General features: G+C 47.0%; 1 protein-coding gene across 2 annotated transcripts in view; it reads left to right on the top strand.

Moving 5' to 3' along the window:
• Window positions 1–6301: 6301 nt before the first annotated feature.
• Window positions 6302–25787, top strand: part of TMEM242 (transmembrane protein 242) — an 86290-nt gene continuing 66804 nt past the window's right edge. Inside the window, exons 1-3 of one of the 2 annotated variants that reach the window (XM_016956525.4) lie at window positions 6302–7101; window positions 7708–7808; window positions 11617–11754. In XM_016956525.4, the coding sequence (XP_016812014.1) occupies window positions 7014–7101; window positions 7708–7808; window positions 11617–11754 (327 nt within the window). In that variant the 5' untranslated portion in view covers window positions 6302–7013. The remainder of the gene's footprint in view (window positions 7102–7707; window positions 7809–11616; window positions 11755–25787) is intronic. The other variant, XR_010158233.1, reaches the window with a different exon arrangement.

Below are 25787 nucleotides of genomic sequence, written 5' to 3'. Positions count from 1 at the left end.
TGTAAATTTTTTTTTTCTGACTTAATACACTTGAGATATGAGATATACTCCCAGCAGTTGGGATATTTTAAATTAGTTTCTAGCCTCTGAATACAAGGTTTCCAAAGCCAATGTTAGCCCATGTGGTACTTTTGTGTGTGTGTGTGTGAACCAGAAAAGGTGCACCTTCCCCAGGGCTGCTGGATTCCAGCACCAGAGCGCAAGGCTTTGGTGAGCAAAATGCAGGCTGGATTCCTGACCTGACCTGTTCCATCCTTTTCCATGTCCCCCAAGATGGAGGCCCTCATGCAAATGAACAACTTGCACAACTAAAGGCAAGATCCCTGTTTCTTTCCCTCCCTCTCCTTGAGCCCCCCACCCCTGTAAGGCTGAACTCCCATTCCTACCTGCAGACCCAGCCTTCATCTTGACCTGAATCAGCACGTACTTCTGGACCTGAGCCTCTCAATTTGCCTTGCTGACTCAACATCGGAGTATGTCTGACTCTATTACAGTGATCCAAGTCTGATAACCGGGCTCCTGAACAATGGTCTCTTTTTCATTTCCTTGCTATTTTAGCTGGGTTTGTGTCTTGTGCAATTACCAGTTACCATCTCTAGGTCTTCAGTTCTGCCTAGGGACTTCAACTCTGCTACCCATGGACAAATTTCTTGGTGACACTAGCCTTCCTGCCTAAAGTTCTGAACTCCCTCCCTGCCCTGGATTCCAGGATGCCCTGTTACCTACTTAAAAATCCTTCTACTTCATCTCACAACTAGGTCACCTGGACTGAAAAACTCTCTTGCCATCACCCCCTGGCATGAGCTTTGTCCCCCAGGGACATGTGCCTCTTGCTTTTGAGTTTTTTGTCTGGGCCTCAGTTGCTGAGCCCACTTGTAGGAACTAGTCCCTTCCCCACAGGCCCCCTCTGAATTCCAAGACAGGACAGTCTGGGTTTGGTATATATGCAGACCAACCTCTTAAGCCCTCTATATCCACATTTACAGTAACAGTTGATATTCAGAGAAGTGACTTAAAGCACTGCATACTTTTTAAGCAAGAAGTAAACCATATTTTACTTATTAAGGCAGAAAGTAGAAGACCAAGAAAGAATATCAACTGCAAAGATTCAAACAAAAAGATATTTTGATGAAATTCTTAGAAAATTAAGGGTTATGGAACTATAAGCTCCAATGAGCCAAGGACTGTGCCTCATTACTTCGCTATAGTAAAACAGCGCTTAAGACCATAGAGGTGCTCAGTAAATACTTGCTGTGTCAATAAAAAATAAAGTCAATCGAAACACAGTATTTGGTCAGAAAAGGTCTTACTACTTGATGTGGTCACTCTTTCATCATATGTGTGATAATACTTGTTTTTAAATCATTTTATAATTTATAGCCTTTAATATATCAGAATGGGATAGATTATTAACAATAAATACAATAAACATAAGATGTATTTAATGATGCAAGTGGTTGATATCACAGATTTTAATAGTAAATGGGAGTGTAACATATGTCCTTGTATATGAAATACTGGCAAAATGATAATGCATAGATGGAAATATATTTGGCTTTTGGGAATGCTAAGAGTCTTTTCTATAACTGGGACACACACAGGACTAAAAATAACAATGCTTTACATTGCCAGAATACTCAACAGTTTACAAAATGCTTGAACATCTGTGATCCTATTTGATCCTCACAAGAAGATAGAGAAACATAGTTAAAGGAAATTATATGCATCACTCTTTTATAAGATAATATCTAGTGGCTTATGAAATATAACAGCTCTTGAAAAGATTTCTAGTCTATCATTAATGATAACAATTCAACTGATAGCACAGAAAGAGATAGGAAAGATATACTCTACAATAAGAAAAATTGAATGGAGGAATATATAATGGCAACTCTCATTTACTGTGATAAAGACAGACATATTATTCAACCTGAGGCAGTTACAGAATATGATTCTAAAAGATTAGTAATGAGATACTGGAAATGAGTAATGAGACTCAAACTTTGGACTCAAGCTAGTTTCAGCTCACTCAAGAGGAGTTATTACCATACTTAACATTTCTATTGATTGTACTAATGCCATTTCGAAGGAGCTGTAGCTCTGGGGATTCAGAGCAGATATTGGGAAGAATTCAAGAGGCTGAGAGCAGCAAACTGGAGGGTGCAGATACCACGTGGGCTCTCATGCCAGCCCAGAGCTTCTCCTTGTGACATAATGCATCTTGCTCTCATTCCCTTGCTTTCCAAGAATGTTATCGCTGGGTATCCTGCTGGAGAGTTTGATGAGTTACCCTGAAAACCTATATAATATTTCTATTTAAACCAAAATTCATCTTTTAAACAAGGCGATACATTTTTAAAGTATTTTATTGTTTTCCTTCCATTTTTTCCCTTCTCACAAAAGTAATACATGTCCCTTATTAAACATTTTGCAAACATTATAGAAATATGTAAAAATGTGGCTTTGGTCAGCATTTTACTTACTAAGGCAGAAAGTAGAAGAGATATAGATAGAACACTCACCTCCTCCCTCCTGTCAAAGTAACCTCTGTTAATAATTCAGTGTCGAGTCCAGATCTTTTCTTCTGTGCACACACTTAAGCTGGCAATAACTTTTAAAGATCTCTGCTATATATATATATATATATATTTTTTGAGATACATATATATGTATCTCAAAAAAATTATATATATCTTTCAAAAAATTACATATCTATATGTATATATATGTATATTTTTTTTGAGATAGAGTCTCGCTCGGTCACCCAGGCTGGAGTGCAATGGCATGATCTCGGCTCACTGCAACCTCTGCCTCCTGGGTTCAAGCAATTCTCATGCCTCAGCCTCCTGAGTAGCTGGGATTACAGGTGCCTGCCACCACAGCCAGCTAATTTTTGTATTTTTAGTAGAGATGGGGTTTCACCATGTTGGTCAGGCTGGTCTCAAATTCCTGACCTCAGGTGATCTGCCTGCCTCAGCCTCCCAGAGTGCTGGGATTACAGGCACGAGCCACCACACGTGGCCTATATTTTTGACAACTATCTTATATCAAGCAGCAGGAAGGATGATTTGACCCTTATCAGATTTTTAAAATAATTCAGCCTCATACATTAAACATGGAGAGATTGAAGCTCTGAAGAAATGTTTTAAAAAGTGACGGGGAAAAGAGTCCATCAGAGTTCAAAACCAGCTAGAGCTAGGGCCATCCAAATTCCAGGAACGGTAAAGCTAACAGGTTTCTAGCTGTCAACATTTGAAATAGAATCTACAGGAGCCAAAACGTTTGAAATAAGAATGTGGTCAAATGTGTCCCTGGTATGAACTTTCAGCTGACTAAAACAAACACTGAAATAGCAACAGCATCCGTCTCAGATAAACCTGCTTTCCCAGCAGCCTCCTTGGCTTGTAAGAGATTTCCATTACTTTTTCTAGAAGAGTACTGTGCTTCCATTGAAATATCAGTCCTGCTGGTGCTGCATGAAGCAACAAAGCTCTGTGACTTTCTAATCTCTGGTTTCCACACTTGGAAATGCTTCCCTGCTCAAGTCCCTATCTTGCAAAGAAACTGTGCTTAGAATGTCTACAACTCACCTGTTTGGAGCTTGTGTCATATCTTCCTCTAGTAACAAGTCTAGGTGGAACTGTGGAATTCTTAGAGCAGTGCAATTAATCAAATTGTACCCAAAGTACCCAACTGGGTGTCCTGTAGAGATATGAGACCTTGGGAAACATTGTCTTTAAAAAATGCTTTCTTTCAACATTCCAACTTGGGATGCCTGGAATTTGGTCTTATCCCAGGGCCAGGGACTTCCCGTCCTAGTGCGTGGCAGGCTTCCGAGGCTCTGGAAACACCATCTCCCAGGATCTGGCACCGAGCAAGTCACAGGGCAGGTGCTGGGGGCTAGTGAGAAATGGAGCTGTAGTAGTCTCCACAAACAGGCCTTGACCAAGGAGCTCGCAGCTCCTCCTCTCCTTGGTATGTATCCCACAAAGATCCTCAAAATGCAAATTTTGAGGCTGAAGTGTAAACCATTGGTTTGTGTCAATTGCCTTTTCAGTCCTGTGTATATTGGGAAAACAAGCTTTCAAGTAGAAAAAAGGAAGATTGCCTTTTACTTTGGGGATTTAGAAAGAAGGTAGAGGTTTGTGAGCTGCAACATCCAAAACAAAGCAGACACCAGTTTCCTAGGATGTGCAGTTACTTTCAATGGAGACCAGCTCTGGAATGCAGGACTCTGTAATTTCCCTAGATTTCAAGATCTATTATCTCCCTTCTGTTCCTTATAGTAAGCAGTGATATAAACCTTAAATTATTATTATTATTATTATCATCATCATCATCATCATCTTGAGACGGAGTCTTGCTCTGTCACCCAGGCTGGAGTGCAGTGGCGTGATCTTGGCTCACTGCAACCTCTGCCTCCTGGGTTGAAGCGATTCTCCTGCCTCAGCCTCCCAAGTAGCTGAAATTACAGGCGCCGCCACCACACCCAGCTAATTTTTATATTTTTAGTAAAGATGGGGTTTCGCCATGTTAGCCAGGCTGGTCTCAAACTCCTGACCTCAAGTGATCTGCCTGCCTCGACCTCCCAAAGCGCTAGGATTACAGGTTTGAGCCACTGTGCCCAGCTTAATCCTTAAAATGTTTCTGTCCTTTTCTAAGGGGACAGCAAAGAAGAGAGTGGAGGAGTCTGCACTTTTTCTCCCTAAGCAGTCTTGGGAAAACAGATTTCCAAGTGCTAAAGTGTATGGTGTGGATTTTAAGAGGTGTAATCCATAAGAGGAAGGCACAGAGAAGACGTTCTCGAAGTGGAACCCGTGGCAACAGCATCACCTGGGAACTTAGACATACACGTTCTCAGCCCCCACTGAGTCACAGACTCTGGGAATGGGGCCCAGCAAGCTGAGTGCAATAAGCCTTCCAGGTGATTCCAATATTCAAGTTCACACTTGAGGACGACTGGCACAGCGGATAAGGAAGGACCTGCTTTTAAGCCCTGTCTCTGCCACTTAACAGCTGTGTGAGCTTGAGCAAGTTAGTCTTTCTGAGTTTATGGAGAGGAATAAATGAGATAATGTACTTGAAGCACTTAGTGCAATGTCAGATATATAGAAAGCACTCAATACATGTTAGCAGCTATGGTTACTGTTATGTATGAGGGGAAGGAAAAAGGATAGGTCCTTCAACAAATTAGCACAGCATTTACCAGCTGAAAAGCCCTTTCAGATACTGACGTGTTTCCAGGAAATCCAAAGGTCACATACATTCTGTGTGATCTCATCCACACAAAAATTTGAACAGAGCAGTAGTTTTTTATCATCAGAAACCCCACGGAGCTTTTACATTCTGCCCTGCCACCCGTGGGCCTTCAGAGCCCTAATCTCCCGTGGTAGATAGACCTTGGTAATCCATCATTTTTAAAAATCCCCATAGGCAATGCTGCAAAATAGCTACTGGAATCAAAGGTGGTAATAGTTAGAGCTAACATGTATTGAATATTTATATGTGCCAGGCACTGTGCTAACTTCTTTATAGATGTCGCTTCATTTAATTCTCACAGCAATCCTATGAGTTAGGTACTATCAGTTATTTTTTTTTTGTAGGGGGGATGGGGTGGATGGCAGAGTTTCACTCTTGTCACCCAGGCTGGAGTGCAATGGCTCGATCTCGGCTCACTGCAACCTCTCCCTCCCAGGTTCAAGCCATTCTCCTGCCTCAGCCTCCTGAGTAGCTGGGATTACAGTCCCGCATCATTAGACTCCGCTAATTTTTGTATTTTTAGTAGAAACGGGGTTTCACCATGTTGGCCAGGCTGATCTCGAACTTCTGATCTCCACCTGCCTCAGCCTCCCAAAGTGCTGGGATTACAGGCGTGAACCACCGCGCCTGGCCTACTATCAGTTTTTAAATTTTACAGGTGAGGAAACTGAGCTATAGAGGGGCTAAGTTACCCCAAGTTCACACACCTGAGAAGCGGTTTAGGACCCGAGCCCAGGTTTGAGCTATTAACTGCACTTCACTGACGCAAAAATGGATGCACTCATTTACTCATTCATTCAACATGCATTTGTTGTTGGTAACCAGGTAATACCTGAAAGCTGGGGGATATAAACTGAACATAGAGTCCCATCTCCATCCTCAGGAAACTCATGCCCTCCGGTGATGGGGGGCAGGACAAATAGCAGAGAGACCGCCTTATTTTACAAGATGTCATTGTTCTCTGAGAGGCTGAAAAGATTTTCTATCACCACTAGCCTCCTCCTCTCCATGGCCATTTACAGAATGGGCAAACCAGCCTCCCAGCGGAAGACCAAGCTTGCTAGCGGTCAACGTTGCCGGCAGCTCTGCAAGCGCTTCCAGCGGGCGTCGCTCTCCTCTCGCGGGTGGTACCTTCATTCGGTCATCCTGTGAGTGTTCCACTTCCCGACGGAGGCCGAGCACTCACACCGCGGCGGGGGTAACCGTCACCGCAGAACCGGGTGGCTGGCTCTCCTCCAGGGAGAAAGCCTGTCACTTACAGTTTACTCAACACTGTTAGGAAGTTACCTAGAAAAGTACAGACAGAAGACCTAGGCTTGCGTTTTAGAATCGTGGAGTGTTAGCGCTGGCCAAATCGTTGGACACAATGTAAGCTTGATCAGGAAAATGAGCTCCAGGGTCTCACAGGCGGGGCCTGGAATCTTGGCGCAATCTGCGACCCTCACTGCCTCCTACAGTCGGGGCTGAGCGTTCTTTCAAACAGCCAAAGTAATCACTTAAGTCCAGCAATGATCTCCTTGGAGAAGTCAAAAGATCCTCCCTAAGAGACGGCCTTGGAGGGCATCGCCCCTGGGGCTGGGCACAGCACGTCTTCCCGGCCCCGGCGCGGGAGGAGGGTTTGGGGACAGCGGCCGCACTCCGGACCCTTCTTCAGATTGCACAGGAGGAGGCGGTAGCGGAACCTTTCTCCTCCGCCTGGTTCTCGCTTCCACCCGGGCCCAGTTGGGGACGGACGCACTAGAGGCGACCTAAACATGGAGACAGCGGGCGCTGCAACTGGGCAGCCGGCCTCTGGGCTGGAGGCTCCGGGGTCCACGAATGACCGGCTTTTCCTGGTTAAAGGTAAGATGTGCTGTGGTGAGGTGCGGGCGTCGGGGCGAGTTAACCCCGGACCCTGGCTTGCTCTGGAGCGGGCATTCCCACACGCATCCCGCTCTGAGAGCCCTTAGCTTGTGCTTGCCCCTGAGTTTAGCCCGCGGAGTCTGGCGGCCCAGGGAGGGTAGGTCGCTTACTGGGTGGAGTCTCCCCTTGGGCGGGGCAGGGGGCAGATCCCGCGAGCTATTCTCCCGGACGTGCCATATTTCCCCGTCACCTCTGCAATTGTTCTAGAGCCTTGCCTTTTCTGATTGCCATCGTCTCTTCTCCTCCCCGTGAGAAACTTCACGCTGTGGTCCCAGGGGAGAGGGGAAGGGAAGCTGAACCTTTTCTCTGCGCTCGGGAATAATAACTCGGAATGACCCAAGGAACCAGAGGTCGTGCGGTCACGCGTGTTTCTCAGCCGCTGTCATTTACTGTTAGCAAGAGCTGCGTAGCCATGGTTTCTTGAATTTCAAAAGTGATTTTGATTGTAACTCGAATAGTATCTTAAACTTACTTTTGTACATCTTTTTAACCTCTTTTTATTTAATTTTTTTTAATATCCCCCCTCCTCCCCGAAACTCTTGGCAGGTGGAATTTTCCTTGGTACCGTTGCTGCAGCGGGAATGCTAGCTGGATTTATTACAACATTATCATTGGCTAAAAAGAAAAGCCCTGAATGGTTCAATAAGGTTGGTGACACTGAAATCCATTCATAGCATTGTTATTGTTTACAATATATGGCAGCTTTTGCGTAGAAAAAATAAAGAAAATATTGATGGTCTTTCACATTGCTTTAAGATGTGAATTTACATATGCTCATGGATTCTAGAAATGTACAAATTAACCAACGGTCTTTATTTTCATTTAGAAGGATGTACTTATGTGCTTTCTTAAATTTTAGCAGAACAAGACTTTGAAAGCTTATCTGGTACATTTCCTATTCACAACATGACTTTGAATCTAAATTTGGGCCAGGCATCGTGGCTCATGCCTGTAATCCCAGCACTTTGGGAAGCTGAGAGGGGCAGATCACCCGAGGTCAGGAGTTTGAGACCAGCCTGGCCAACATGGCGAAAACCCATCTCTACTAAAAATACAAAAATGAGCCAGGTAGCCAGGTGTGGTGTGGCACTCCTGTAGTCCTAGCTACTCGGGAGGCTGAGGCAGGAGAATCACTTGAACCCAGGAGGCTGAGGTTGTAGTGAGCCCAGATCACACCACTGCACTTCAACCTGGGTGACAGAGCGAGACTCTCTCTCAAAAATAAATAAATAAATATTCACACAAATAACTGTGTAATTACAATTTGATGTGTGCTATGGAGGAAAAAAACATCATAAAAAGTCAAGTTTCCTTTCCACTTACATTTATCTTTAATAATCATACTTAAGCCTTATCGATACCATAATGGCAAGAGACCATGTTTAAAGTGTGCTTGGATCCCCTCTGAATGCTCTAAGCTTATATGGAGCTTCCTAAATCACTGCTATGGACCTTGTGGGTCATTTTCTCTCTATGTTATACAATATTTTCAGAGCAGAAATATATTTTGTGGTGGAAATCAGAGTAGTGCCTTAACAGTAGAGTTTTGGTTGATTTCTAAGCCTAAGTTATGTTAATCCTTGGCTCACTGATCTTTTTAATAATCTGATGAAAACTAGGGATTCTCTGGGGCTGAGGGGAGCATGTACACATATCACAACTTTCCATCCTATTTTGTTGTTCTGAGATTTGATCATCACAGATGCCCTTCGGGGTCTAACAGTGGTTTTCAAACTGCGGTCCACAGAACCCTGCTGATCCTTGATCCTTGGGTCCATGAAGTCAGAACTATTTTCATAATGATACTAAGATGCTTGTACTAATGGTACAGAGGCAATGGAGAGTAAAACTGCTGATACCTTGGTCTAAGGCAGTAGCACCAAACTGTGAAAGTCCTTGTGTCCTTCGTTACAAAGTACCTGTATTTTTTAAAGCCAGTATTACTTAACAATGTCCTTGTTGAAGAAATAAAATAGTTAATTTTATTAAATCATGACCCTCAAATAAACCTCATTTTAATATTCTGTGTAAAGAAATGGGAAATACAAGGCCGGGCGAGGTGGCTCACGCTTGTAATCCCAGCACTTTGGGAGGCCGAGGCGGGCGGATCATGAGGTCAGGAGACTGAGACCATCCTTGCTAACGCGATGAAACCCCGTCTCTACTAAAAATACAAAAGAATTAACTGGGCGGGTGGCGGGTGCCTGTAGTCCCAGCTACTCGGGAGGCTGAGGCAGGAGAATGGCGTGAACCCGGGAGGCGGAGCTTGCAGTAAGCCGAGATTTCGCCACTGCACTCCAGCCTGGGTGACAGAGCGAGACTCCGTCTCAAAAACAAAAAAAAAAAAAAAAAAAAAAAAAAGGAAATAAATACGTAAAGCATTTCTATTTTATACTGAAGTAGGATTTTTTCTCTAGAAAAGCAATTGAATTGCAAGCTGAACTAGCCATTTTTTTCCTATAGAATATCATTTTTACTTGAAAGAATAACTGACAAACTATGGTTATTCAGAAGCGGATATTTGGCAGACATCTTAACAATGAATAAAGTGAGCTTGTCTTTTCAAGCAAACAATTGTCAGTATTTATTGCCACTGATAAAATTCAAGCTTTCAAGTGAAAATTAGATTTTAGAAAACTTTTATCCCAGCACTTTGGGAGGCTGAGGGAGGCGGATCACTTTAGGCCAGGAGTTTGAGACCAGCCTGGGAAACACGGTGAAACCCCGTCTCTACTAAAAATACAAAAATTAGCTGGGCATGGTGGCATGCACCTGTAATCCCAGCTACTTGGGAGGCTGAGGCACAAGAATTGCTTGAACCTGGGAGGTGGAGGTTGCAGTGAGCTGAGATCACGCCACTACACTCCAGCCTGGGTGACAGAGCGAGACTCCATCTCAAAAAATATAAATAAATAAAAGACTAACAAAAATGTAAAACATTGTCTCTCTTTGCACAGTTTTGTTTTGGAAAAGTAATTTTTCATAAAAAATAGGCTTATATTAATCTAAAATGATTTACTATTTTTAAATGACTAATATAAGAATTTCTTAGTTTTAATTTCTAATACATTAAATATTGATAAATACAACCCACTTAATTGAAAGTCTTTAGGGCCCAAGTGTAAAGGGATCCTGAGACCAGGTAGTTTGAGAACCCCTGTTTTAGATGGTTCTGTCTCCCTCTGGGAAAACACTGGAATTAGAGTATGACCACTTACCCAGACTCTGTTTCAGAGGTAAAATTGTTTATAGAAGAACTCAGAGATTTTGGAGCACACAGTTAATGCGTTTATACTGAGCAAGCACCAGTCTAAGAATCTCACTTAGTCAGTGCACTTCACAGTTGCCACCTGGAGGTCTTTTCTAACATTGATAATATCTAATATTTGAGTGCTTAGCATGTGCTGGCTGCTCTTGCTTGACTCATTGAACTCTCCTCACGTCTTATGCAGCACCGTTATGTGTGGTCCCCATTAAAGGGCAGGAAACTGAGGCACAGATGAATTAAGCAACTTGCCCAACATGGTACTCTTCCCATCTTGGGATACTTCTAGGGAAGAAATGATACAATTTTTAGTAATCTTGCTATTTAAACAGACTTCTATCCATTAGCCTGGGATTCTAGGTATTAAAACAGATTCAATTTGCAACCCCAGAGGACTTTAAAATGATAAACTTTTCAGTTGGGGACTGCCTACACTGCTTTTATTTTGGGATGATAGTTATCCTTTTAATGTCCTGTTCTCATTGTCTTAGCTGTGTGTCATGCAAAACAACTGGGAGTTGAAAAGCAATAATAGATGCTGAATGGACATTCATTTTTCTTTGTAGTTCCCTGAATAAACAGAAAGAGGAAGGTGCAAGCTAAAAGTGGCGAAGTAATTTACTCTTGAGCTTCTTTGGTCGATCTATTAAAATAGATCAACATTTTTGTTAACTAGTCTATCCTGCATTTGTACATCAGTCTCATAATCGGTAGACTAAATGAGGTGCTATGAGAGAAAATAACATGTATTATATGTCTATTTGGTTAAAATAACTGAAGAAAGTACATAATGTTTACACACCTGCAAAGTCTACTTATCTGAAATATCTGGTGCCCTTGCTCATCTTAATATTATAGCAGGAAAAACATTCATAAAATAACTGAGTTATTTTAATACCACTTTAATGTCATTCTGTGAAAATGCCAGTGAATGGGGGATAGAGAAATCTTGACAAAATGGTCTAGGATTTTTCTGGAAGAATTAACAGGCAAGGTGCCTTGCATACTCAAATATCTGTGAGTCAGAGAAGGCATGCAATTATTAAGTAGCAAAGCCAGAATTAGACCTTGGGTTGATCTAGCTTCCTAATATCATGTTGTTTGCACAGAGAGGAATTTGCAAACACCCCCAGAATGCTTATTCTTTCTGCACTGATTGTTTTTACCTCAACTTTTCTGTTTCATTTCAGGGAAGTATGGCCACGGCTGCATTACCGGAAAGCGGGTCTTCCCTTGCCTTGCGAGCTCTGGGCTGGGGCTCACTGTATGCATGGTGTGGGGTTGGTGTGATTAGCTTCGCAGTCTGGAAAGCTTTAGGAGTTCACAGTGTAAGTAACTACAGTCTTGTCCCTGGTATCTACATGTTTATTCTGCTTACTGTGTTCTAAATTTTTCTGGTTTTCAAATTTATTTGCATGTAGTTTGGTCACTGTCTAGGGAGATGATGACAGAGTCCGTGACTAAATTCTTACAAATAACTAGACAACCTCTTATTACTAATAAATACAATTTTCGAAGGTGGTAAAACTTCAAATATAATTAAGTAATGACTAATTTATAGCTAATGTCCTATATAAATTGACATTAGGGCGGGTGCAGTGGGTTATGCCTGTAATCCCAGCACCTTAGGAGCCTGTGGCAGGCAAATCACTTGAGCTCTGAAGTCCAAAACCAGCCTGGGCAATGTAAAGAAACCCTGTCTCTATAAAAAAATTAGCTGGGTGTGGTGGCATGCGCCTCTAGTCCTAGCTACTCAGAAGGCTGAGGGAGGAGGATCACCTGAGCCTCACAGGCTGAGGCTGCAGTGTGCCAAGATCATTGCACTTCAGCCTTGGCAGTGGGGTAAGACCCTGTCTCCAAAACAAAGTAGAATAAATAAATAAATTGACATTAGCGATTTGTTCAATAAAATTATTAATTTGGAACAACTTTCTATTGCTGTTTGACATATATATATAATCTTTGTAAGAGTTAAAGCATTTTAAAATTAATTATTTAAATTATTAATGTGTTATTTACACATTTTTGGAAAAAATCCTAAAATCTTGTGTGTCTGTGTCTATGTTTGTGTATATATGTAAAATTTATACTTCAAGCTACAGAGCATTACATTAAGAATGACTGCCTTCTTTTTTTACACAACTGGTTGGAAGTTCTGTGGACCGGACCCTTCGTGACTGGTGAGAATTGGCAGTAGTTTGAGATAGGTGGCAGCGGTAAAGTTGATGAAAACAGATGTCGATATATTTTGAAGGTCAAGTCAGCAAAGATTTGTTGTTGATTGGATGTGGGGTGTGAGAAAGAGTGAAGTTGGATGTCATCAAGACTTTTGGCCTGAGCAACTGAAGGATGGGTGGGGAGCAGTGTGAGAAAAGGAGGTATTGGGAGATAATGTCAGGAGCTCAATCTGACTTGTGAGGTTGACACATCCGTTTGATAGTGAGATGGAGAGCAAGTAAGCAGTTAGATATAGAAGTTGAGAGTTATGGGAGAAGTACAAGGTGAAGATTTGAATTTGAGACTCATCAGTATATGGCTAGCATTTAAAGCTGTGAGACTAGATTAACTCACCAAGGCAGTGAAGGTTGAAAGAAGAGAAGAGGTCTGAGGAAGGAACTCTTGGGGACTCCTAATGTTAAGAGGTTGGGGAATGAGGGGAAAGTACCCTACTGAAGAGGGAAATCTCCTTGGCCTGGTGACTTGGACACCCGGTGAAGAAAACACTTCAAGGAGAAGTGACTGACTGTGTTGTATGCTGGTGATAAGTTACGTAAGATGAGGACTGATAATTCACCGGGTTTGGCAGTGTGACAGCCATTGGTGAAATGGTGGAGTGAAGCCTGAGTGATTCAAAAGAGAATAGAGGAGAATCAGAGGCAGTGTATCTAGGTGAGTCTTGAGTTTTGCCACAAAGTGAAGGAAGGAAATGGGGTCATAGCTGGAAAAAAGAATGGGATCAAGAGATAAGTTTTTACTTGTTATATTTTACATTGGGAGAATTAACAGCATGTATATGCTGATGGGAATGATTCAGCAGGGAGGAAGAAACTGGGGCAAGTTGGCAGGGTTGCAGGAACAACCTCATAGACATTATTGAGCTTTTCATATTTAGTTTAATCATAAACAAACATAAACATTACTGTGCTTTCCACTCAGAATACACTGATAGACAGATGATGGTGCTTTTCTCCTAGTCTAACCTTTGTTATTAAAATTTATTTTTATTTTCGACTCTTTGGAGACAAGGTCTTCCTCTGTCACCCAGGATGGAGTGCAGTGGTGTGACCTCAGCTCACTGCAGCCTCCTGGGCTCAAGCAACCTTCCCACCTCAGCCTCCTGTGTAGCTGGGACCACAGATGCATGTCACTATGCCTGGCTCATTTTTTTTATTTTTTGTAGAGATGAGGTCTCATTATGTTGCCCAGGCTGGTTGCGAACTCCTGGACTCAAGCCATCTTCTGCCTCAGCCTCCCGAAGTGCTGGGATTAAAGGTGTGAGCCACTGCACCTGGCCCTCACCTTGATTTTTGAGTTAACTTTGCTGGCTAGTCATTGTTTGTAATGCTAAATTAGAGATTGCTTGAAAAGACAGAAAACCTGTGACTGAAGATTTTTCATGATTTTTGCTGTTAACCTCAATTTTGCTTTCGACCAATATAAAATCTCTTCTTCCATTTTAGGCATTCTACAGACATTTTAGACATAGCGGATTATTTAATCTTCATAATAACTATCTAGCAGATATTAATATCCCCCATTTTATAAATGAGGAAATTGGGGCTCAAAGAGGTTAAATCACTTGCCCAAGATGACATAACATGTGATTGGCAGTGTCAAGATTTAAACCCAGGTCTGAATCTTCAGATTATTAAGTAGTACTTAGTAATAAAGTTATTAAGCTTCTAGTTTCTATAAAAATGACAGTCTGCTAGCATTTTACATGAACTGTGTGGAACTGATATGTGATGTTTCCAGTGTTTAGTAATGTGGGTCACAAACTTAGTAAAATTTTAAGGTATTTGAAAATACAAATAGTCTCACTTAGAAGAGTCAATCCCAGTTTTCATAAACCAACAAAATTAGGTTATCTAAATTATACACTTGATAATTCAGTGTTTATGGGCTAGAATAATCCAACTGTGCTAGAATAATCCAATTTTTTATTCATAATTATTATGGAATTTCATTTCACATAGAACACATATATTAAATACAAACATACATTTCTATTTCACACAGTGGTATATCATTTAATCAGAGGTTCCAAAGAAGGAGAGGTATTGGGAGCTATCTTGTTACCAAACAAAGCAGATACGTTTGCCCAGCACTGAAGATGGGTAGAATGTGAACTTCTTTGTTTTTTGGCATTGATACAAGGATTGCTGCCTAAATAAGATATTTTGGGGAGAAAAAATATTTTCTGGTTGGCACTACTGAATTTAAGAATATGTGGAATCCTTTTATATTGCATCTTTATGTCATCCAGTGATAAGTAGGAAATATCTACTCAGCCTCTGCTGGGTATCTGGGATTGGGTTAGGTGCTGGGACCACAAAGAAAGAGAGTTCCTGACATCTTTATGTCTAAGTAAAAAGAGAGACTGCATATGCACTCTCTCTGCATATAGATCATTAGGCATATCAGTTTGATCTCCATGTCTGAGAAGGCCCACAGAAAAATGAACTCACTGATACCTTTTCAAGGACGTATCTTTTAAAGGCGGTAGTGTTTACTAATTTGCTGGTTTGTTCATTCTAAAGTCATTTGTGGGTCTCTCCTGAGCCATGCACTGTGCTAAGACAGCGCTACCCTGTAAAGTGGTAAACCTTACCTGTTGACTTTCTAAGCAAATTCTTATGGTATGACCCTGCTCTGAGGCTTGCAGACAGCAATGTGGTATATTCAGCTCAGCGTTTAGAGAGTTTTGCTAATTATGAGGTTACCCTGAGTCCAGTAAGAACTTCTGTCACTGTGTACTGTCTCATCTTTGTATGACTAAGAAAACAGTCTCAGTCAGAAAATGTTGAACAGAAATGGTCCAAGTCTATGCACTCAATAAATAATTGAGATGATCATTCTAGATAAATCAAAATCAACTCCAGCATTAAATAATTTTAAGTAGCTAGCTCGAATTGAATTAAATCTCTGACAGAAACCCAGTTCCAATACAAAAGGGTGCCATCTAATGGCTAACCTAGAGCAGCTTGATGAAAGTGCTTGAGGTTCCTATTTTAATTCGCAGCTACATCTGCTGGCCTAAAAGGGAACATGTTTAATATGCTTAAAGTGAAACTTCGGTTTCTTTAAAGTATTTTGGTTTTACTGTTTGTTTATTCATAATTATTCTGGAATTTCATTTCACATAGAATGCATATAATAACATTAAATATAAACACATGTTTATTTCACACAGTGGTATATCATTTAATCAGAGGATCTAAATGAGGAGAGGTAGGAGAAAATGTCTTGTTAGACCAAGGCAGGTAAGTTTGCCCAGCATTGACAATGGGGAGAAATCAGTGCCAGTTCAGTATCTACCCTGCTCCCCGGCCCAGCCTGGCCAGCAAGCACGGCTTAACTATTCAGTTTGTGTTCATCGATTACTTTCAAATATGGTATTTTATTATTTGATTCTAATTAAGATAGCACTAATTTTATCACAATAACTTAATTGTGGAAAAAAAAGATGAACATTTACTTTGGGTTCGTAGTCTCCTAAATCAGCTGTGTACATGATCATGGGAATGCATGCTGGGACACTATGATGAGGCCAGGTGAGCGCACACTGGGACACTATTATGAGGCCAGGTGAGCGCACACTGGGGCGCTATGATGAGGCTAGGTGAGTGCACACAGGGACACTATGATGAGAATAGGTGAGCGCACACTGGGACACTATGATGAGGCTAGGTGAGCGCACACTGGGGCACTATCATGAGGCTAGGTGAGCGCAGACTGGGGCACTATGATGAGGCTAGGTGAGCGCACACTGGGACACTATGATGAGGCTACGTGAGCGCACACTGGGACACTATGATGAGGCTACGTGAGCGCACACGGGGACACTATGATGAGGCTACGTGAGCGCACACGGGGACACTATGATGAGACTAGGTGAGCGCACACTGGGACACTATGATGAGGGTAGGTGAGCGCACACTGGGACACTATGATGAGGCTACGTGAGTGCACACTGGGACACTATGAGGCCAGGTGAGCGCACACTGGGGCACTATGATGAAGCCAGGTGAGTGCACACTGGGGCACTATGATGAGGCTGGGTGAGCGCACACTGGGACACTATGATGAGGCCAGGTGAGTGCAAACTGGGGCACTATGATGAGGCCAGGTGAGCGGACACTGGTGCACTATGATGAGGGCAGGTAAGAGGACACTGGGACACTATGGTGACGCCAGGTTAGTGCACACAGGGGTACTATGATGAGGCTAGGAGAGCGCACACTGGGGCACTATGATGAGGCTCGGTGAGCGGACACTGGGACACTATGATGAGGCTAGGTGAGCGCACACTGGGGCACTACGATGAGGCCAGGTGAGCGCACACTGGGACACTATGATGAGGCTATGTGAGCGCACACTGGGACACTATGATGAGGCTAGGTGAGCGCACACTGGGACTCTATGATGAGGCTAGGTGAGCGCACATTGGGACACTATGATGGGGCAAGTAGAGTGCACACTGGGGCACTATGAGGCTCGGTGAGCGGACACTGGGACACTATGATGAGGCTAGGTGAGCGCACACTGGGACACTACGATGAGGCCAGGTGAGCGCACACTGGGTCAGTATGATGAGGCCGGGTGAGCGCACACTGGGACACTGTGATGAGGCCGGGTGAGTGCACACTGGGGCACTATGATGAGGCTAGTTGAGCGGACATTGGGGCACTATGATGAGGGTAGGTGAGCGGACACTGGGAAACTATGGTGAGGCCGGGTGAGTGCACTCTGGGGCACTATGATCAGCCTAGGTGAGTGCACACTGGGACACTATGATGAGGCTAGGTGAGCGCACACTGGAACACTATGATGAGGCTAGGTGATCACACACTGGGGCACTATGATGAGGCCGGGTGAGTGCACACTGGGACACTATGAGGAGGCTAGGTGAGCACACAGTGGGGCACTATGATGAGGCTAGGTGAGGGCACACTGGGACACTATGATGAGGCCAGGTGAGCGCACACTGGGACACTATGATGAGGCTAGGTGAGTGCACACTGGGGCACTATGATGAGGCCAGGTGAGCGCACACTGGGACACTATGATGAGGCCAGGTGAGTGCACACTGGGGCACTATGATGAGGCTAGGTGAGGAGACACTGGGGCACTATGATGAGGCTAGGTGAGCGGACACTGGGGCACTATGATGAGGCTAGGTGAGCGCAGACTGCGGCAGTATGATGAGGCTAGGTGAGTTCATACTGGGACACTATGATGAGGCTAGGTGAGTGCACACTGGGACACTGTGATGAGGCCAGGTGAGTGCACACTGGGATACTATGATGAGGCCAGGTGAGTGCACACTGGGTCACTATGATGAGGCCAGGTGAGTGCACACTGGGTCACTATGATGAGGCCGGGTGAGCGCACACTGGGACACTGTGATGAGGCTGGGTGAGTCCACACTGGGGCACTATGATGAGGCTATGTGAGTGGACACTGGGATACTATGATGAGGTCGGGTGAGCACACACTGGGACACTATGATGAGGCTAGGTGAGCGCACACTGGGACACTATGATGAGGCTAGGTGAGTTCATACTGGGACACTATGATGAGGCTTGGTGAGTGCACACTTGGACACTATAAGTCCGAGTGAGCGCACACTGGGACACTATGACGAGGCTAGGTGAGTGCACACGGGGGCACTATGATGAGGCTAGGTGAGTGCACACTGGGTCACTATGATGAGGCTCGGTGAGCGGACACTGGGACACTATGTTGAGTCTAGGTGAGTGCACACTTCGGCAGTATGATGAGGCCGGGTGAGTGCACACTGGGGCACTACGATGAGGCTAGGTGAGCACCCACTGGGGCACTGTGATGAGGCTAGGTGAGCCCACACTGGGACACTATGATCAGGCCAGGTGAGCGCACACTGGGACACTATGATGAGGCTAGAAGAGCACACACTGGGACAGTATGATGAGGCTACGTGAGTGCACACGGGGGCGCTATGATGAGGCCAGGTGAGCGCACACTGGGGCGCTATGATGAGGCTAGGTGAGTGCACACTGGGACACTATGATGAGGACAGGTGAGTGCACACTGGGACACTATGATGAGGCCAGGTGAGTGGACACTGGGGAACTATGATGAGGCTAGGTGAGCGCACATGGGAAACTATGATGAGGCCGTTGAGTGCACTCTGGGGCACTATGATCAGGCTAGGTGACTGCACACTGGGAAACGATGAGACCGGGTGAGCCTACACTGGGACACTATGATGAGGCTAGGTGAGCACACACTGGGGCACTATTATGAGGCCAGGTGAGCGCACAGTCGGATACTATGATGAGGCTAGGTGAGCACACCCTGGGGCACTATGATGAGGCCGGTTGAGTGCACAGTGGGACACTATGATGAGGCTAGGTGAGGGCACACTGGGGCACTATGATGAGACCAGGTGAGCGCACACTGGGACACTATGATGAGGCCAGGTGAGCGCACACTGGGACACTATGATGAGGCCAGGTGAGCGCACACTGGGACACTATGATGAGGCCGGGTGAGCGCATAGTGGGACACTGATGAGGCCAAGTGAGTGCACACTGGGACAGTATGATGAGACCGGGTGAGGGCACAATGGGGTACTATGATGAGGCCGGGTGAGCGCACACTGGGACACTATGATGAGGCCAGGTGAGCGCACACTGGGACACTACGATGAGGCCGGGTGAGCGCACACTGGGGTACTACGATGAGGCCGGGTGAGCGCACACTGGGACACTATGATGAGGCCAGGTGAACGCACACTGAGGCACTATGATGAGGCTAGGTGAGTGCACACTGGGGCACTATGATGAGGCTAGGTGAGTGCACACTGGGACACTATGATGAGGCCGGGTGAGGGCACACTGGGGAACTATGATGAGGCCGGGTGAGTGCACACTGGGACAGTATGATGAGGCCGGGTGAGTGCACACTGGGACACTATGATGAGGGTAGATGAGCGCACACTGGGACACTATAATGAGGCTAGGTGAGCGCACACTGGGGCACTATGATGAGTCCAGGTGAACGCACACTGCGACACTAGGATGAGGCCAGGTGAGTGAACACTGGGACACTATGTTGAGGCCAGGTGAGCGTACACTGGGGCACTATGATGAGGCCGGCTGAGCGCACACTGGGGCACTATGATGAGGCCAGGTGAGTGCACACTGGGACACTATGATGAGGCCAGGTGAGTGCACACTGGGACAGTATGATGAGGCCAGGTGAGTGCACACTGGGACACTATGATGAGGGTAGATGAGCGCACACTGGGACACTATAATGAGGCTAGGTGAGCGCACACTGGGGCACTATGATGAGGCCAGGTGAGCGGACACTGGGACACTATGATGAGGCCACGTGAGTTCACACTGGGGCACTATGATGAGGCTAGGTGAGCACACACTGGGGCACTATGATGAGGCTAGGTTAGCGGACACTGGGGCACTATGATGAGGCTACCTGAGCGGATACTGGGACACTATGATGAGGCCAGGTGAGTGCACACTGGGACAGTATGATGAGGCCAGGTGCGCGCACAGTGGGGCACTATGATGAGGCTGGGTGAGCGCACACTGGGACAGTATGATTAGGCTGGGTGAGCCGACACCTGGGCATTATGATGAGGACACTATTATTAGGCTGGGTGAGCCGACACCTGGGCATTATGATGAGGCTAGGTGAGTGCACAGTGGGACAGTATGATGAGGCTAGGTGAGGGCACACTGGGGCACTATGATGAGATAGGTGAGCGCAGACTGGGGCACTATGATGGGGCTACGTGAATGCACACTGGGACACTATGATGAGGCCAGGTGAGTGCACACTGGGACACTATGATGAGGCCAGGTGAGTGCACACTGGGACACTATGATGAGGCCAGGTGAGCGCACACTGGGTAACTATGATGCAGCCGGATGAGCGCACACTGGGACACTATGATGAGGCTAGGTGAGTGCACACTGGGGCACTCTAATGAGGCTAGGTGTGTGCACACTGGGGCACTATGATGGGGCTAGGTGAGCGCACACTGGGGCACTAAGATGAGGCTAGGTGAGGGCACAGTGGGACACTATGATGAGGCCGGCTGAGTGCACACTGGGACACTACGATGAGGCCAGGTGAGTTCACACTGGGACACTATGATGAGGCTAGGTGAGCGGATACTGGGACACTATGATGAGGCCAGGTGAGTGCACACTGGGACAGTATGATGAGGCCAGGTGCGCGCACAGTGGGGCACTATGATGAGACTGGGTGAGCGCACACTGGGACACTATGATTAGGCTGGGTGAGCCGACACCTGGGCATTATGATGAGGACACTATTATTAGGCTGGGTGAGCCGACACCTGGACATTATGATGAGGCTAGGTGAGTGCACAGTGGGACAGTATGTTGAGGCTAGGTGAGGGCACACTGGGGCACTATGATGAGATAGGTGAGCGCAGACTGGGGCACGATGATGGGGCTAGGTGAGTGCACACTGGGACACTATGATGAGGCCAGGTGAGTGCACACTGGGACACTATGATGAGGCCAGGTGAGCGCACACTGGGACACTATGATGAGGCCAGGTGAGCGCATACTGGGTCACTATGACGAGGCCGGATGAGCGCACACTGGGACACTATGATGAGGCTAGGTGAGTGCACACTGGGGCACTCTAATGAGGCTAGGTGTGTGCACACTGAGGCACTATGATGAGGCTAGGTGAGCGCACACTGGGGCACTATGATGAGGCTAGGTAAGGGCACAGTGGGACACTATGATGAGGCCGGCTGAGTGCACACTGGGACACTACGATGAGGCCAGGTGAGTTCACACTGGGACACTATGATGAGGCCAGGTGAGTGCACACTGGGTCACTATGATGAGGCCAGGTGAGTGCACACTGGGTCACTATGAGGCCGGGTGAGTGCACACTGGGACACTATGATGAGGCTGGGTGAGTCCACACTGGGGCACTATGATGAGGCTATGTGACTGCACACTGGGATACTATGATGAGGTCACGTGAGCGCACACTGGGACACTATGTTGAGGCCAAGTGAGTGCACACTGGGACACTATGATGAGGCTAGGTGAGTGCACACTGGGATACTATGAGTCCGGGTGAGCGCACACTGAGACACTGTGATGACGCTAGGTGAGTGTACACTGGGGCACTATGATAACGCTAGGTGAGTGCAAACTGGGTCACTATGATGAGGCTCGGTGAGCGGACATTGGGACACTATGTTGAGGCTAGGTGAGTGCACACTTGGGCGATATGATGAGGCTGCGTGAGTGCACACTGGGACACTACGATGAGGCTAGGTGAGCACACACTGGGGCACTGTGATGAGGCTAGAAGAGCACACACTGGGACAGTATGATGAGGCTACGTGAGTGCCCACTGGGGCAATATGATGGGGCCAGGTGAGCGCACACTGGGGCACTATGATGAGGCTAGGTGAGTGCACACTGGGACACTATGATGAGGCTAGGTGCCTGCACACTGGGACACTATGATGAGGCTAGGTGAGTGCACACTGGGACACTATGATGCGGATAGGTGAGTGCACACTGGGGCACTATGTTGAGGGTAGATGAGCGCCCACTGGGGCTCTATGATGAGGCCAGGTGAGTGCACACTGCGGCAGTATGATGAGGCCAGGTGAGCGCACGGTGGGACACCATGATGAGGCTAGGTGAGCACACACTGGGGCACTATGATGAGGCTAGATGAGCGCACAGTAGGGTAGTATGGTGAGGCCGGGTGAGCGCCCACTGCGACACTATGATGAGGCTAGGTGAGTGCACACTGGGACACTATGATGAGGCCGGGTGAGCGCACACTGGGGCACTATGATGCGGCTGGGTGAGCACACACTGGGACACTATGATGAGTCCAGGTGAGCGCACACTGGGACGCTATGATGAGGCTAGATGAGTCCACACTGGGACAGTATGATGAGGCCAGGTGAGTGCACACTGGGACAGTATGATGAGGGGAGATGAGCGCAGACTGGGGCACTATAATGAGGCTAGGTGAGCGCACACTGGGGCACTATGATGAGGCCAGGTGAGCGGACACTGGGAAACTATGATGAGGCCAGGTGAGTGCACACTGGGACACTATGATGAGGCCAGGTGAGTGCACACTGGGACACTATGATGAGGCCACGTGAGTTCACACTGGGGCACTATGATGAGGCTAGGTGAGCGCACACTAGGGCACTATGATGAGGCTAGGTGAATGCACAGTGGGACACTATGATGAGGCTAGGTGAGCGGATACTGGGACACTATGATGAGGCTAGGTGAGCGCACACTGGGACAGTATGATGAGGCCGGGTGAGTTCACACTGGGACACTATGATGAGGCCAGTTGACTGCACACTGGGACAGTATGATGAGGCCAGGTGAGTGCACACTGGGACACTGTGATGAGGCTTGGTGAGCGCACACTGGGAAACTATGATGAGGTTAGGTGAGTGCACACTGGGGCACTATGATGAGGCTAGGTGAGCAGACACTGGAGCACTATGATGAGGCTAGGTGAGCGGACACTGGGGCACTATGATGAGGCTAGGTGAGCGGATACTGGGACACTATGATGAGGCCAGGTGAGTGCACACTGGGACAGTATGATGAGGCCGGGTGCGCACACAGTGGGGCACTATGATGAGGCTGGGTGAGCGCACACTGGGACACTATGATTAGGCTAGGTGAGTGCACACTGGGACACTATGATGAGGCTAGGTGAGAGCACACTGGGGCACTATGATGAGGCTAGGGTAGAGCACACTGGGACACTATGATGAGGGTAGGTGAGTGCACACTGGGACACTATGATGCGGCCAGGTGAGCTCACACTGGGGCACTATGATGAGGAGAGGTGAGTGCACACTGGGACACTGATGAGGCTAGTTGAGTGCATACTGTGGCACTATGATGAGGCTAGGTGAGTGCACACTGGGACACTATGATGAGGCCACGTCAGTGCACACTGGGGCACTATGATAAGGCCACGTGAATGCACACTGGGGCAGTATGATGAGGCCGGGTGAGTGCACAGTGGGAGACTATGATGAGGCTAGGTGAGCGGACACTGTGGCACTATGATGAGTCTAGGTGAGCGCACAATGGGGCACTATAATGAGGTTAGGTTAGCGCAAACTGGGAGACTATGATGAGGTTAGGTGAGTGCACACTGGGGCACTATGATGAGGCTAGGTGAGCAGACACTGGGGCACTATGATGAGGCTAGGTGAGCGGACATTGGGGCACTGTGATGAGGTTTGGTTAGCGCAGACTGTGGTAGTATGATGAGGCCAGGTGAGTGCACACTGGGACACTATGATGAGGCCAGGTGAGCGCACACTGGGACACTATGATGAGGCCAGGCGAGTGCACACTGGGACAGTACGATGAGGCCAGGTGCGCGCACAGTGGTGCACTATAATGAGGCTGGGTGAGCGCACACTGGGACACTATGATTAGGCTGGGTGGGCCGACACCTGGGCATTATGATGAGGACACTATGATTAGGCTGGATGAGCCAACACCTGGGCATTATGATGAGGCTAGGTGAGTGCACACTGGGACACTATGTTGAGGCCTGGTGAGCACACACTGGGGCACTATGATGAGATCGGTGAGAGGAGACTGGGGCACTATGATGGGATAGGTGAGTGCACACTGGGACACTATGATGAGGCTAGGTGAGTGCACACTGGGGCACTATGATGAGGCTAGGTGAGTGCACATTGGGGCACTATGTTGAGGCTAGGTGAGCAGACATTGGAGCACTATGATGAGGCTAGGTGAGCGGACACTGGGGCACTATGATGAGGCTAGGTGAGCGGATACTGGGACACTATGATGAGGACAGGTGAGTGCACACTGGGACAGTATGATGAGGCCAGGTGCGCGCACAGTGGGGCACTATGATGAGGCTGAGTGAGCACACACTGGGACAGTATGATTAGGCAGGGTGAGCCGACACCTGGGCATTATGATGAGGACACTATGATAAGGCTGGGTGAGCCGAAACCCGGGCATTATGATGAGGCTAGGTGAGTGCACAGTTGGACAGTATGATGAGGCTAGGTGAGGGCACACTGATGCACTATGATGAGATAGGTGAGCGCAGACTGGGGCACTATGATGGGGCTAGGTGAGTGCACACTGGGAGACTATGATGAGGCCAGGTGAGTGCACACTGGGACACTATGATGAGGCCAGGTGAGCGCACTCTGGGACACTATGATTAGGCCAGGTGAGCGCACACTGGGTAACTATGATGCGGCCGGATGAGCGCACGCTGGGACACTATGATGAGGCTAGATGAGTGCACACTGGGGCACTATGATGAGGCTAGGTGAGTGCACACTGGGGCACTATGATGAGGCTAGGTGAGCGCACAGTGGGGCAGTATGATGAGGCTAGGTGTGGGCACAGTGGGACACTATGATGAGGCCGGTTGAGTGCACACTGGGACACTATGATGAGGCCAGGTGAGTTCACACTGGGACACTATCATGAGGCCAGGTGAGCGCACACTGGGTCGCTATGATGGGGCCAGGTGAGTGCACACTGGGTCAGTATGATGAGGCCGGGTGAGTCCACACTGGGACAGTATGATGAGGCTGGGTGAGTCCACACTGGGACACTATGATGAGGCTATGTGACTGCACACTGGGATACTATGATGAGGTCGCGTGAGCGCACACTGGGACACTATCATGAGGCTAGGTGAGTGCACACTGGGACACTATGATGAGACTAGGTGAGTGCACACTGGGACACTATGAGTCCGGGTGAGCGCACAGTGCGACACTGTGATGAGGTTAGGTGAGTGCACACTGGGACACTATGATGAGGCTAGGTGAGCGCAAACTGGGTCACTATGATGAGGCTCGGTGAGCGGACACTGGGACACTATGTTGAGGCTAGGTGAGAGCACACTTGGGCAGTATGATGAGGCCGGGTGAGTGCACACTGGGACACTATGATGAGGCTAGGTGAGCACACACTGGGGCACTGTGATGAGGCTAGAAGAGCACACACTGGGACAGTATGATGAGTCTACGTGAGTGCCCACTGGGGCACTATGATGGGGCCAGGTGAGCGCA

Source organism: Pan troglodytes, chromosome 5 (genome assembly GCF_028858775.2).
Source record: "Pan troglodytes isolate AG18354 chromosome 5, NHGRI_mPanTro3-v2.0_pri, whole genome shotgun sequence".
NCBI classification, from domain to species: domain Eukaryota; kingdom Metazoa; phylum Chordata; class Mammalia; order Primates; family Hominidae; genus Pan; species Pan troglodytes.
The sequence above is the reverse complement of the archived record's forward strand: the minus strand, read 5'-3'. Positions and strand labels throughout refer to the sequence as shown.